This window comes from Arctopsyche grandis, chromosome 4, assembly GCF_051622035.1.
Source record: "Arctopsyche grandis isolate Sample6627 chromosome 4, ASM5162203v2, whole genome shotgun sequence".
Lineage (NCBI taxonomy): Eukaryota > Metazoa > Arthropoda > Insecta > Trichoptera > Hydropsychidae > Arctopsyche > Arctopsyche grandis.
In genome coordinates this window covers 6,831,315-6,846,789 of record NC_135358.1, presented here as the reverse complement: position 1 = coordinate 6,846,789, position 15,475 = coordinate 6,831,315, and the positions used below count along the sequence as shown (strand labels likewise).

General features: G+C 34.0%; 2 protein-coding genes across 2 annotated transcripts; one reads left to right on the top strand and one right to left on the bottom strand.

The window, feature by feature from the left end:
• Positions 1-6,273: 6,273 nt before the first annotated feature.
• On the bottom strand, positions 6,274-9,322 carry LOC143910497 (protein HGH1 homolog). The gene is made up of 8 exons (XM_077428996.1): positions 9,250-9,322; positions 8,982-9,146; positions 8,657-8,910; positions 8,422-8,578; positions 7,042-7,241; positions 6,829-6,962; positions 6,581-6,742; positions 6,274-6,500 (listed from the first exon to the last, which is right to left on the bottom strand). The coding sequence occupies exons 2-8, from the start codon at positions 9,064-9,066 to the stop codon at positions 6,395-6,397; spliced, it is 1,098 nt and encodes a 365-aa protein (XP_077285122.1). The 5' UTR covers positions 9,067-9,146; positions 9,250-9,322; the 3' UTR covers positions 6,274-6,394.
• A 1,124-nt stretch (positions 9,323-10,446) lies between these two features.
• Pgant7 (N-acetylgalactosaminyltransferase 7) lies at positions 10,447-14,328 on the top strand. The gene is made up of 3 exons (XM_077430269.1): positions 10,447-10,719; positions 11,269-11,600; positions 11,682-14,328. Exons 1-3 carry the CDS (start codon positions 10,542-10,544, stop codon positions 12,918-12,920), a joined length of 1,749 nt encoding a protein of 582 aa, XP_077286395.1. The 5' UTR covers positions 10,447-10,541; the 3' UTR covers positions 12,921-14,328.
• Positions 14,329-15,475: the final 1,147 nt, after the last annotated feature.

Below are 15,475 nucleotides of genomic sequence, written 5' to 3'. Positions count from 1 at the left end.
AGGTCTGGCCAGCAGCCACCAGTGGGACTCGAACCCGTGATCACTATGTTCGAAAGCATATATGCTATTCCACGCTGCTGGTTATTTAAAGAGCATCAAGCCAACGCCGAAGTCCAATTATATGTATATATCAGACAAGTCAAGCTGATGGATCCGCGTAAAGTCTACTTGACGCAAGTCGTGGTCTAATTTGACAGATTTAAAACGTTCAAACATAACAAAAATGTAATGTATGATTATAAACCTGATGTAACAAAAATATACGTAGGTAAATATGTATGTTGCCAACATAACATTTATTTAATATTGATTGAATTTTACCCTTTCTGCTCAACAAATATAATTATACGATTGACACAACACGACTAAAAGCTACCGATTTTTGATAATTGTATGAAAAGGTTACTCGATAGTGGTCCGTTTGCATATAAACGAATGAAATTTAAGGAATTCAATTTATTTTGTCAAACGTCGAAGGCTTTCTTCGATTTAAATTTATACAGGCATTTCTGTGAGTCGATCTTCAATTGAATGGAATCGTTTTCCGATAAACATTTCAAACGATTAGATACTTTCTACCGACGAACAAAGGAAATTCGATCACAAAAAAAAAGTACATTTTTTTACATACATATGTAGATATATACCAGGAAGGCTTAACAGGTAGACCCCAATGCGCCTTCCTAGACAATTAATTACAAATATTGCAGCATTTTTATTTCATAAATCACTGTGTTTAGAGAAGCTCAAGAACACGAAATTAACGATTAATTAATTAAATAATTATTCCATAAAGACATCTATGGATTTAGATAAATCAAATTCAGATATTTTTGACATGGCGGGTAGGATGGTTTTTGCCAATTTGATGGAGGAACCGTTTCAACAGTGAAATCAGATAAATTGGCAAACTCCGATAGGAAAGGATCGACTTGGAGTCACAAATATCCAAGTCTGACCAGCAGCATTAAAGATTAGCACAGGATCTAACACGGTAACCTCTCGGTGCTAAGCATAAACGCAACTACCGAGCCATACTGCTGGCTAGTACATATACATACATACACAGTGGCGGACTGGCCATACAAGCGAACATGCCCGATGGCATGTGGGCCCCACTATCTGTTAGAAAATATGGGCCCTCAGTAAAATTAAATAACTTTTTAACTATTTCACGTGTGTTAAAATTTATAGGATATTGCACTTTGGGACCTAAAGTTTGGGTATTTCAACAAAACAAATTTCTTACGATATACATCCCACTTCTGGTTAATTAAATTTAATGATTTTTTTTATTATATTTTCATCACATTGATACAAGTAATTATACATAAAATAGTATGTACGTATGTACATAGATAAAGTGAAAAGAAAGTAGAAAGTCGGTAGAAATTAAGTTAATTGATAGTTTTTTAGTGACTCAGTTTGATGGTCGATTTTTGTTGACCATGTGAAGATTTTTGGAAAAAAATTTTCGCCTGCGGCGCTTTCTTCTCTTTTTACATAATATTTTTTTATAATTATTTTTTCAAAAATAAGCTTATTTTTTTCATATTTTATAACTCCATAAGGTGTATGCAAATAATATTTTCCATTTTTATTCCGATATAAAAAAGATTTTTTGAAAAAAAATTCAGTTTGACCAATCTTTGCCTGACCCCCCCCCCCCCAAGAAAAATCTGAAATGACGTCCCTTATTGTTTTTTACCGAAAGTAAAAGCCGCTTTTATGCCGCATTATTTAATGATGAATTCTATTTACCTAGGACAAGGGTTAAAACGAAATATACAATGTAATTTATGGATCTATTTTGCTTTTGCCATTTTTCTTGTACCTAAATTTGTTTATTCCCATTTTTGAAAATTTTATTTATTTTTTGCCCTTGATTTTTAGCGTGATGGAAAGAAGAAAATTTTGTTATATGGGGGGGGGGGGACAAATTTTTTTAACCCTGGGTGGGGCCCCCTTTGACTCCTGGCATGCACTGATTTCAGTCCCAGTCCGCCACTGTACATACATATACTATTTTCCATCAGTTATAAATGGATGTAGCCACAAGGATAACCATCGAGAGAGCGATAGTTTGATAAACTTTACAGTTGTTGGCCGGTATATAGTTATTGGCCTCTTGGACTAAAATAATACACTAACGCCAATTGAAAACAAAATAATGCCTTTATTGATTGCACAGCTATTAGTAAATACAAGCATCATTGAAAGAAAAATGTTACCAGGTTTTTGTTTTTTAACAAGCCATGTTCAATGCCATAGAAATGCGGTGCTGAAGGTGGATGCTGCGTATTCCTTGAACCGCAATACGAACAAACATCGACATGCTCAAAGAGCTAGCAGTTTTAAATAGACTATTCATCACATCTTGGAAAAAAGATCTGTCCTACATTGGCCAAGAATGTGGAGAGTCTAGAGAAGCTGATAAGTCACCGGAATATTAGAGATGTGAACATAAGATGATCAGATTAAATTAAAAAAAACTGACGAGATCGTCTCTAAGCGCTGCTTTCAACTTGACACAAGACCGGGAGGAGTATAGGCGGATCGTCTCCCGGATTTCAAATGATATAATGACTAAAGGGCGGATAGAGAGCGTGCTTTTTCCAGGAATCACGGCATTTTGGGTCTATTCACAAAGCCAGAGTGCAATAAAAAAAGGTTCGGCGAACCTTTAACAAAGGTTCATCATAAAAATGAACAATGCACAACGAACAATAGACAAAGAACGGCACGCTTCCGGTCCGACCTCTAATAATGACGACGCTCAGCATTGATCAAACGTGAAAAAATAAGAAGCTGTAGGTCATGGTCGAGTTTGGGTGGCTATCCTGTGATTTGGAACCGATTCGACCATTTTGGTGGCTACTACTTTACTTCCTTCCCGGCCGTCATATTAAATAGCGTGTAATAAATAGAGGTAGGATAGCCAAGGTGCCGCTCATTATTCCATTGTTGTAAATCCTTTGTAAAAAAAGGTTCGGCAAACCTTAAACAATGCATTTACAACATTTGAACAATACGCGGCACCCTCTGGGTCCGAGCTTTAGTAATAAACCACACCGTCATTCCTTTCGCCCCCCATAAAGCCAACAACTTAAATGTTTCTCTTACGTAATAAAAACTAACAACTTAGCAAGAAGAAGTACATATGTACATACATAAACCTGGTGTGGAAGTTCTTCATGGTGTTAAATTGGGGAAAAATTAAAAGATCTCTTCAACGAGTAAGAACGTATATACATATGTATGTACATATATATATAAGTCAATTTATAAATATGTATGTCGACACAAATAAGTGCATAATGTTAAAATGGAAAATATTGTATTCAGATAATTGTGGGTCGGAGTAATATTAACATACATATATCGATAAAACTGTGAAATTTAAAAAACATGTCGTTGAGAAATTTAGTACATTATTCTCTAGTCTGAATTCTTCTGTTTTATATATCTGGATAATAAAAGTGCTACGGAAAATAAAATATGAAGTGTACAAGTGCACCGAACACCAGACTAGACTGTCTCTGCGAAGAAACAGTTAACATTCACCACACGCTGAAAATCTGTGGTATTTCTTTTACTCTATTTATTGGATAATTTGAGTGTCGGCACGTGAGCCGCGAGCTCGCTTCCTTTCAATTGCTTCTTATCGAGTTAACACGCCGAATGTTATTGTATTAAAGAAGAGTTATACACTATGCAGAACTTCGTCTTTCACCGTGCTCCGGCTCGTGGCTCGCAAACTGAATACCAAATCGCGAAATCGAACAAAGAATTCAACTGCACAGATAGTTTTTCATACATTTTTCCACTGCAATAAACCCAAAGGACTAACGTAACAAATCTTGAAATCAATTTATCACGATTCAAATGGAAAATTTCAATATTTAATTTCAAACTACACCTTATTAACTACAAGAAGTAGGCAGGATTGTTTTGCCAATTTGTAAGGAACCGTTTCAACAATTAAATCAGATAAATTGATAAACTCTGAAAGGAAACAATCACTTGGAGTCACAAATATCCAATGGTGTCACCCCAATTTTGGAACAACAGGTTTCCAATTTTTTTTTTCAAAAAATTTATTTTAAAAATATATATATACTAGTTGTTTTACCCGGCTTCGCTCAATATTTGTAATATAAACAGCTTAAACATGGCGAATCTAATAGTAAATATTCATTTGTTTATTTATTAAATTTATTTATTTTTATTTTTATTTTTATTTTTACATATATACCAGGAAGGCCTTACAGGAAAATCCCAATGCGCCTTCCTGGCCAATTACAAATACAAATGCAGCATTTTTTATTATAAGTCGTTGAATTGCGAGACACTGAAAAAACTCGCAAATTAACGAGACATCTATGAATTGTACATAAATTTTTATTGTACATCCATCAAATTTCAAATAGTGGTGACATAGTAGGTAGGAAGGATTTTTAGCCAATTTTTTTTCCGGGAACCGTTTCAACAATGAAATCAGAGAAAATTGGCAAACTCTGATAGGAAACGATCAACCTGGAGTCACAAATCCAGGTCTGACCAACAGCATACTCTGAAAAATTAATTTTCATTCAGGAATAGAACCCGGCACCTTCTTGACGGTAAGCAGAAGCTTAACGTCCGAGCTATGCTGCTGGCTCGAAAAAAAAATCGAATCGTCGTCATAGAAATTTTGACTTGTTAACGAAATTCCCAAACAACAATACTTCGAAATTACATATTAAATATAAATTTGTTTTCGTCCAAGGCACTATTACATGAAGTTCATTAAATTTTCAACATTTGTATAATTTTTAACAAAAATTATATGAATTTTTAGATTAAATAATGGGTTTCCGGAATTTTTTAATTTTTAACAACAGGTTTCCAGAAACCCATGGAAACCATTAGGGTGACGCCACTGCAAATATCCAAGTCTGACCAGCAGCACTGCAGAAACACTCAATACATTATCTTGAACCACGGTCAACCCAGTGCTTGGACCGGGAAACCTCTCGGTGGTTAGCATTAACAGAACCACTGAGCAATACTGCTGGCTAAATATGAAATACTAGTGTTGTGCCCGTTGATTTCAACGGGTGGCTTCGGAAAGGAATTGATACTCGAATTAAAATAAAGTAATACACATGTCATATATAAATATCCTGTGAGGTAATTTATAGGCGCGCGCGCGTACGAATGCGCCTCGCCGTTCACCCGTTCGAAATGATGAACGAATGTGTGTTTTCATAGATGTGTGTGTACGCTCTCGCGCAGCGCATCTGACGATGACCTCACCCGTCGCTCAATATCAGGAGCACATGTCAGACGCTTAGCGCCAGGTCCCCACTTCCCTGCGTCGCACGTCACATACCTATGCATAACGTATACTCCTAGTATTCTAAAATTAGTATTTTTGAAATCTCCATACTTGTCAACGCGTCCGTTTTTGCGTTTTGTCGCGTTTTTTTTTTTATTTTTTTTTTTTATTTTTTGATAAAATGTTTACCATTAGATTACACTGAACAACAAAAAATCACGTTTTTGAGTTACCAGAGCGGAGACTAACCAGTATTTACTAAGTTTGACCCACTGAATTCGAATATGATATTTATTTTTATTGGTGGGTGATCGTTTACGAGATATGAGCGTTTAAAAAAATTCGCGATTTTTACATTTTTTTGGCTTTTGCGGTCTTTAACTCAAAATTTAGGATTGTTACGCTCAAAGTGAGTATTGGAATCAATAGTCAGATATTTGTCCTATTAATTGTTATATTTCATTGCTTTAAAATACTTCTAATTAATTGTCTAGCGAATTTTAAGTCAAAAATATATTTTTTTTACGGATTTTTTTTCCGTGCTATTTTTCATTTATTTGGCAAATATTTTATTTCACCACGTTTATAAGGATTGGTTTTCTTTATTTATACGATCACTTTATTTATTTATTCATAAAAACACGATCACCCACCAACAAAAATCAATATCATATTCGAATTCAGTGGGTCAAACTTAGTTAAGATTGGCTAGTCTCCGCTCTGGTATTTTTTTTTGTTGCTCAGTGTTATTAGTCATGTTTAAGCGGTTTATATTACAAATACTGAGCGAAGCCGGGTAATACGGCTAGTTGTTTATAAAGAAGATTGGCTCAAATAATTAATTATGCCTTTGAAATCTATCTTACAAATACAGTTAATTTTTAGTCGCATTTCAATATACATAAAATAAATGGATATAGACCGAAAAAGAGTGAGAAATCAAAAACACGTTTACATATTTAAAGATCAATCATTTTTTTATTTTTCACCTTAAATAATAATAAAAAAATGTAAAATAAAAAAGTTAAATAAAAATATTTACAAAAAAATATAATATGTATGTTTACAAAAATTTTATAAACTCGACAAAAAATCATCATCCATTTTAGAAAACTTTTCATAGTATTCTTCTGGAACATCAACAGTACTCATATCTTCAACCGTCATTTCATGTTCTTTCCTAAAAATACAATACACAACACATTCATGAGATTTTGTACCGACAATGAAAATGAAAGAAAAAGTATATACAAAAATTACCTGATTAATATATCAATAACATTCTCACAAGCTAAGAGTACTTTTCTATCTTTTTCCCATTTATGTAACTCCCTAAGAATAAAATAAGTGCCATTATCCCGTAAAAATTCTCTTCCAAATTTTTTTACACATAACTTATTAAGAGATTCCAATAGCATTCGCCTAGAAGAAAAAAAAAAGTTCATAAATTATTTAACGCTCATTAATATTTAATTCATTCAATAACATTTAATAAAAGTAAAACTTGCCTGATATCGGGATCAGCCTCTCTTTGTTTATCTTGTGGGAGATATTGAAGTGTAGGTGGCAAAGTCACCATTTCATCATCTTCGTATTCTTCCCCACCAGCTAATGGATAAAGCAAATATGTCAAAATATCGACCTGAAAATATTTTCCAAAATTAAAAACACGATTGAAGAAAACGTTAATTAATTTAAAAAGCGTTCATGGCATAGCTTACCTTCGGTCCGAGTAACCAATTATGTAAGTCAACATCGAAGCACAAGTTCCGAACAGTACCGACAGCACCACCTCGTCGTACTGCCGACTCTTCAAACCGGCAAAAACTAACTATTTTAGTTGCTCCACCCTGACTCAACTCATCATTGCAAAACCAATCACGGATTTGTCTATGGGCGCTCAGATTGCTAAAAAGAGGCCCTGTAACAAAAACAGATGTTTAAATTCCCAAGAAAATAATTATTAAAAATACCATTTTCAATGTATAATATCATTTTGAACCATTCAGATACAAGCCTCTCCAATTCGCTTATATTTGTCTGTTTCGAACAACTCTCATCCATCTCACTCCACACATTTCATCTACCCATCTTCCTAGTAGCCTTCCTTGACCCCTTTACATTCTTTCGAATACCATTAGAGCACTACTTCTGTACACCTTTCGTCCATTCTTCTAACTATCTTTTCAATCTCTTCACTTGCTCCACTCTATCTACTACTGTTGACATACTTCTCACTCACATATTCCAATTCATATCTCTCCTCATTGCAGCATTTCATACAGGGCCGGCTCAAAGGTGCAGCAGACTAAGCACATGCCTAGGGCGCCATAGACAAGGAGCGCTGCGAGGCGCCCCCCATATATATTTTTTTTTTAATTACTAAATTGAAAAAATAAAAATAAAATATTTGGCTTTCTTTGAACTTATAAAACATTCTATATTCAACTTATTTTTCTACTAGAAATATCAATACTCATTGTAAAATATTATAATTTACGAGGAACGCAGGAAGTTGACTGTCAAATATCAACGATGCATGAATAAAACTAGCAAAACAGCCTAATATTCCAATTCCAAATACCATTAGTACTGTCGTCAGTACTAATGGTAATTTCGAATTGCATTTTATATAAAATACCGTTGAAACATATGTATGCATATATAAATATATATTACGGATGGATTTGCTTCACGAAATTAAATATTTAACCAATCATATTCGAAAGAAGAAATGTCAGTCTATAAAATTCTTCAATTCATTGTTGATTACAAATTAATGTCTTCATTACCGAATTTATTCATAACTATCCGTATTTGATTTTATTTTATTCATTTTTATACATAAAATGTGTTTATTTTGAATAAAAATTTTAAATCTATTTTTTGTCTTAATATATTTTTCTTCAACATAAAATTTCAAGAACTTTCATGAAATTTATTGTTTAAAAATTTAAGGGGGGGGGCGCTGAAACGTCATATAGCGTCATATACCCTCGGGCCGGGCCTGATTTCAGACTTATTTGAGTGCAATGTACTTTGTGTAACATTTATGTACATATGAATGAATATATATATGAATGAATACATATTATGAATACCTATATAATGATATTTTGCTCCAACTCTGCTATGTCTAGTATTTGTAAACGCTTCCATTATTTGAAGTAAATGGGGAGCTATACTTTTCACACACTCATTTAAGTGAGCTTCGGATCTGGATAGATTACATAACAACATACAAGCAGCATCTGAATCCTGCAAACGTTAAATTATTGCAATATTATATACATATATAGAACAGATCCTTTTAGATACAATCATATATGTACATACATTATCGAAGCGGCTGAGAAGGATGTTTACTAGTCTCGTAATAAGAGTTTGTTCCCCGGATTTACTAAAATTAAGTTTAGCAGATTCAAAACGAATCAGGCTTTCGACTCCTACAGCTTCTGCCGTTAAATTGATCATGCAAAGCAGCGCATCTTGCTTGATAATGGTCTCATCGTCCAAAAGCAGTATGATCTGTTCGAGGATTTCCGGACACTGCGTGAGTAATTTCACTCCTTCGACGTTACCAGATAATCCTACATCAGAACATACATGTAAATATTAATGTGAATACAAAACGAATCATGGATATTACACGAATTTTTACCTAATATGTATTGAAGTGCCATGGACTTCACATCCATTCTTGAATTTATGCTTAAAAATCCATACATTTCCTTCAAGTCCTCCATGATGACAGGTATACAAATACTATACTATGTAACTGACAGATAACATGTGCGTGGTCAGTGACGTATTTGCGAAATATCCACTGTAAAAATACGCAAACACAAAATAAGTAAATGCAAATATTTAATTATAATCAACTCTTTCGTAGATAAAATGAAAGCAATACATATTTTGATGGAATTCACCTTAAAATTGATTTTAACCTACAAGCCTACAAGTTTACAGCCTACAACCCTGAGTAGTTGATCAATGTTGCCAAAATGGAAATTAAAAAAAAACATCTGAGAAATGGTAAATTAATTATTTCACACATTGCAATCGCCCAAGGTTCCCGGAAAAATGCACTAAATTGCAGTGAATGGTGGCGCAGTTTCAAGAAGTCCTTATTATCAAAGGCGATCAAAAAGTACTTACGCAATAGACACAAAAAAAAGTTAGCATCCTTGGATAACATACAAATACCCGTTGAAGCTTTTTTGTGGAATTCTATTGCGTTAGTTCTCCTTGAGCATTTTTGAAAATTTGGATGTCTCAAGAATGCAACGATCTCGAATGCATTTTTACGATCACCATCGCGCAAATGATAATTTTTGCCACGAAAATCGCGAAAACGGATTATTTGGCACTCGAGTTCTCGTTAGTATGATATCTCGCATGGATGGAATTTTCGGGTTCCAGATGTTCCGTAATCGAGATTTTAGTGACGCATGCGAGAACGGATATCTTCTCAGATATCCTACTTTCGAGATAGTAGGATATCTTCTCAGATCTCTCGAAAAATATTTAACATTTCTACCAATTGTATGTACATATGTATGTGCTAGTGTGAAAAATATAATTATTATAATTCTGATTTAAAGGGTCATTATTAAATTTTTATTTTTTAATTAAAATTTGATAATTTACTTTATGTAACAATATGAATTTTCTAAAACTTGTAAACTGAACATAATAGCTTATTGCAAAGTTTATAAGTGTGTTCCTCAGAATAACTGTAGCCACATTTGGCCTGTACATATAATAATATATGTACATATAATGTACGTTACTCACTTGCTGATTAATAATTTAATTATTTTATCTGAGTTCGTGAAACTTTCACTATGAGAAACGTTGAGCAGCTTGGGTAATGTCTTATAAGATTTTCTTTGAAAATATATAGAGTCTCTGTAATAAATAATTGGAACAAACAGAATAAATAATTATTTATTTGATACAAGAAGTGAGACAAAATTAGTTTAAACTTGTCATATGAGAGCAGAAGCAACCACTTCAGCTGTCTTCAGTCTAAGACAGGGTTTGAAATAAGTCAGTAAAAGTTTGATTTGATTTAATGTGGATAGAAGCTGGCCGTGTATATCTCTGTTATTATGACAGCTGACAGTTGTCGAAAGGCGGCTTGTTGACGTGTGCGGTGTTGGATCCCTCTATTCGCCGCTCCCGTTCGCTGTGTGATTTTAATTAACGACTAACGAAGATGCGTGTTTGGATGCGTTGGGGACGCGGCCGACTGATTGTGGCGCTGGTGCTCACTGGCCTGGTGATTCTGCTGCTGCAGAGGAGACATGGAGATGGAGACAGAGCGGTCAATCTACCGAGTCCCGACGCGCAGCACTCTCTACGACACCATAGCGAAATTCCTATTCTCGTCTCAGGTTCACTTCAACTTTTGTTCCACATACTTGGCCTATATATAGCATTGCCAATCCACTCAGAATGTCCATGAAAGTTACCATTCAGGACTCGCATTGTCCTGCAATTTGAAACACAACTTCTAAACCACACATCATATTTCTAAGCGTCGTGTAATGACTTATTAAATTAATTATGTTTTTGAATGGTAAATGAATTCTTTGATAGTAATAATCCATTGAGAATATAATACGAGATGCACGTTTTTTCTTATCAGGTTCATAGCTTATCAACCATATATTTTTAAACCATTTAAACCAGGATGATCCATATGACGAAATCACCAATTTAAATCGAATATAATCTGGTGTATTATGAAACTATCTAAAACTATTTACATGTATGCAATATTTTCCTGGTTTTAATTTACATGAAAAAAGATAAACACACGTACTACGGCTCTTAAATATATTATATATTAATTTTGCAAACGTATCGAATTATTATTGTTCCATTAGGTAATGTGTTAATTTAAAATCGGGATGTATTCTAATATTTATTATTCGTTATAGGTCTTGGAAACTTCGAGCAACAGCATATAGAAAAGAGAGAAGGTCCCGGTGAAGAGGGAAAGGCACACATTATGAGGGACAATCAAGCAAACGATATTGCCGAGTCTGAATCTCAGTACGGAATGAATTTGGCTTGTTCAGATGAAATTTCCCTCGATAGATCCATACCTGATACTAGACTGGAAGAGTGTAAGCATTGGGACTATCCGAAGGGACTTCCGACGACGTCTGTCATCATAGTGTTTCATAACGAGGGCTGGTCAGTCTTGATGAGAACAGTGCATTCCGTTATTAACCGTTCACCGCCTGAAATGCTTTACGAAGTACTTCTGGTGAGTCACAGACCATTGCCAAACTCTTGAAAACATTCTAATACTTGAGTCAACCTGTAATCTTTTGTATTGTTATTTCAGGTGGATGATTTTTCGGATAAAGAAGACCTTGGCAGTAAATTGGAGAAGGACATTGAACGGTTCGATGGGAAAGTTCGTCTCATTCGTAATTCCGAACGAGAAGGTTTAATTCGTACAAGATCTCGGGGTGCCAAAGAAGCCAGGGGGGATGTCATCGTTTATTTGGACGCTCATTGCGAAGTCAACGCTAATTGGCTGCCTCCTTTATTAGCTCCCATCCACCGTGATCCGACTGTTATGACCGTTCCCGTCATCGACGGAATCGACCACAAGAATTTCGAGTACAGACCCGTCTACACTAACGGCCATCATTATCGGGGTATATTCGAATGGGGAATGTTGTACAAAGAGAACGAACTTCCCGATAAGGAAGCTCGCCGCAGAGCGCACAATTCCGAACCTTACAAAAGTCCTACACATGCCGGAGGACTTTTCGCGATAAATCGTCAGTTTTTCCTTGACATTGGCGCGTATGATCCAGGCTTACTAGTCTGGGGTGGTGAGAATTTCGAATTGAGTTTTAAAATATGGCAATGCGGTGGCAGCATAGAGTGGGTTCCTTGTTCACGCGTCGGTCACGTATATCGAGGATTTATGCCGTACAGCTTTGGCAAATTGGCTAATAAGAAAAAAGGACCTCTGATCACAATCAACTACAAGAGAGTCATTGAAACTTGGTTCGACGAAGAGCACAAAGAGTTCTTTTATACCCGAGAGCCTATGGCTCGATTTTTGGATATGGGCGATATATCAGAACAGATTGAGCTTAAAAATAGACTGAATTGTAAAAGTTTTTCGTGGTTCATGGATAACGTGGCTTACGATGTTTATGATAAATTTCCAAAGTTGCCACCGAATGAGCATTGGGGTACGGTTAGATCCGTCGCCGGGAACACTTGCTTGGATACGATGGGAAGGGCAGCTCCTGCTTATCTCGGCACAGGTCTCTGTCATGGTATGGGAAATAATCAACTGTTCCGTTTGAACAGTGCTGGACAGTTAGGTGTCGGTGAGCGGTGCGTCGAAGCAGATTCTCAAGGAATTAAAATTGCCTTCTGCAGGTTGGGTACGGTAGACGGACCGTGGGTGTATTCGTCGGAGACTAAAATGATCTCGCACAGAGTGTATAATAAATGCTTGGCGCTTCATCCCAATACGAAACTGTTGTCTTTGTTAGTGTGCGATCCTAACAATACCTATCAGCAATGGTCTATTAATCAAACTAAGCCCAACTGGTGATGGAATTAATTTTATTTAGTTTTCCAATTTGTTTTGTTGATATTTGCTGGATGTCTTTTGTTTTAATACGTCTAAATCGCATACAGGGTATCAGTATTAAAAGCAAATATTAAATAATTGGTAATTTCTTTATCACAAATAAATTGTGATATAAAATAAATTTTAAAATTCCTATAAGTGTTTTTGAAAATTGTTGACATTTAAACAATGCGTTCTAAAGATTTTTTTTAAAATTAAAAATATTTTAATTTGCAATAATTTTGTCAGAAAATAGGTAGGCAAGATTTTTGCAAAAAAATTCAAATAAATCGTGCATTTATTAAGAGGGCTGGACCCCAGCGCCTTGTCCATACAAACGTATTAGACTTCTCCCTTCCTCAATTGTGGCACTAGAGAAATTATTTTTTAATATTCTATTTAACATATATCCACCATAGGCATGTTTCTATTTTTTTTATTTTTTGATTAATCAAAAAATCAAAAAAAATAATAGAAACATGATAGGATATCCATAGCATATTAAAAAATAATTGCTCCAGTGCCATAATTGATGAAGGGAGAAGTCTAATACGTTTGTATGGACAAGGCGCTGCGGTCCAGCCCTCTTAAACGAATGAAATACTTAATTTTTTTAAGTAATTAATAGATAATTTGGTACTTGTTGGTTATACATCCGCATCCACGCATTAAATTCACACACTTACACTTACACATAAAAATGCACGACATTTACATAATTGGCCTCTAGGGGCCACGAACAGTTTTAGTAAAGTGACAGTATGTAATCAGTGATTGACGTTATATATCAATAAATAACTGAAACGCATTTCTCAAATGATTTTATCATACATTGGCCCGGCCATACAGGGTATATGGCACCCCTAGGCAGATTTGTTTCAGAGCCCCCCCCCCCCTTTAAATTTTAAACAATAAATTTTATGTTGAAGAAAAAATTATTAAGACAAAAACATAAAACTAAATTTAAAAATTTTATTAAAAAGTCATGTTTTATGTATAAAAATTAATAAAACAAAATAAAATACGGATAGCTATGAATAAATTCGGTAATGAAGACATTAATTTATATTCAACAATAAACTGAAGAATTTTATAGACTGACATTTCTTCTTTCTAATATCATTGGTTAAGATATTTAATTTCGTGAAGCAAATCCATCCCTGATATATATTTATATATATACATACATATGTTTTAACGGTATTTTATATAAAATACAATTCCAAATTACCATTTGTACCGACGACAGTTTGCTGTTTTACCAGTTTATTCGCATATCGTTGATATTTGACGGTCAACTTCCTGCGTTCCTCGTAAATTATAATACATATTTTACGATCAGTATTGTTACTTCGAGTAGAAAAATTAAGTTGAATATAAAATTTTTTAGAAGTTCAAAGAAAGCCAAATTATTATTTTTATTTTTCCAATATAATAATCAAAAAAATTAAAAAATGGGGGCGCCTCGCAGCGCCCCCAGGCACGTGCCTAGTCTACTGCACCATTAAACCGGCCCTGATCATACATACTTATATATGTATTATAATTTCACATATGTACATACATATGGCCTGGTGGAGACCAATATTTTCTTATTGTAGAGAAAAATCTATTCGAAATTTATCTGGGTTTCGTATTTTATGCCGCCACATAAACTTTCCATGTGCTGACGAGCCGTACCACAATGTTTTATCATATTTATAATACCACTTTACTGTTCGCGACACTTAGAGGACATTCTTGAAACTATCATGTATTTGTATGCGTTAGTGGAACTCGACGCTCGGATGCGCCCGTATAACCAATAAGTACTGATAATTTTTATCTCTATTTATTATTAAGAAAAAAAATATTTTCCTTTACTACCATACTATATTGAATTTAAAGTTAAACCTTTCTTTCCCCCCCCCCTATGTTTTTTAATATTTTTGTGTTGCCTTAAAAACCTTGCCTTATATGTACATATTCGGAACAATACAGTACTTATTACTTCTAAAATGTATACACAAGAATCTCTTCTTTTTGAAATTATTGGTTTATAATACTCAATGTAAATCTTTTTTATTTAATGTTTTATATATTTTGACGAAAAAGTTGTATGAACATTCCACTTATTTCTTTTACCTTTGTATTCTAAAATATGCAAAATTATTTTTCACTCTAATTTCGTTGCACATTGTTATGTATTATAGTTTCAAGTTATTTAATTTAATGAATTAGTTTTTAGGTAAAAGAACTGCATATACTTATGAACTGCAATTTACGTTAATCATAAATCATATTTAAAAATAATAAAATAAGATTAAATTTCGATATAGATAAAACATATCGATTTTTATGTATTAAATAGCGATCAATGCAATTTTATCCTGTAAAATATAGTAAACCCCACTTCCATATTATTAATTCGTTAACTATATATGTATACATACTATATATTATATTATTTAAAAAAATATTTGCGTTTAGGTGCTTATTATAAATTTTAGTCTAAAATAAAATAATTTAATTTAATGAATTCTTTGTAGATATTAAAT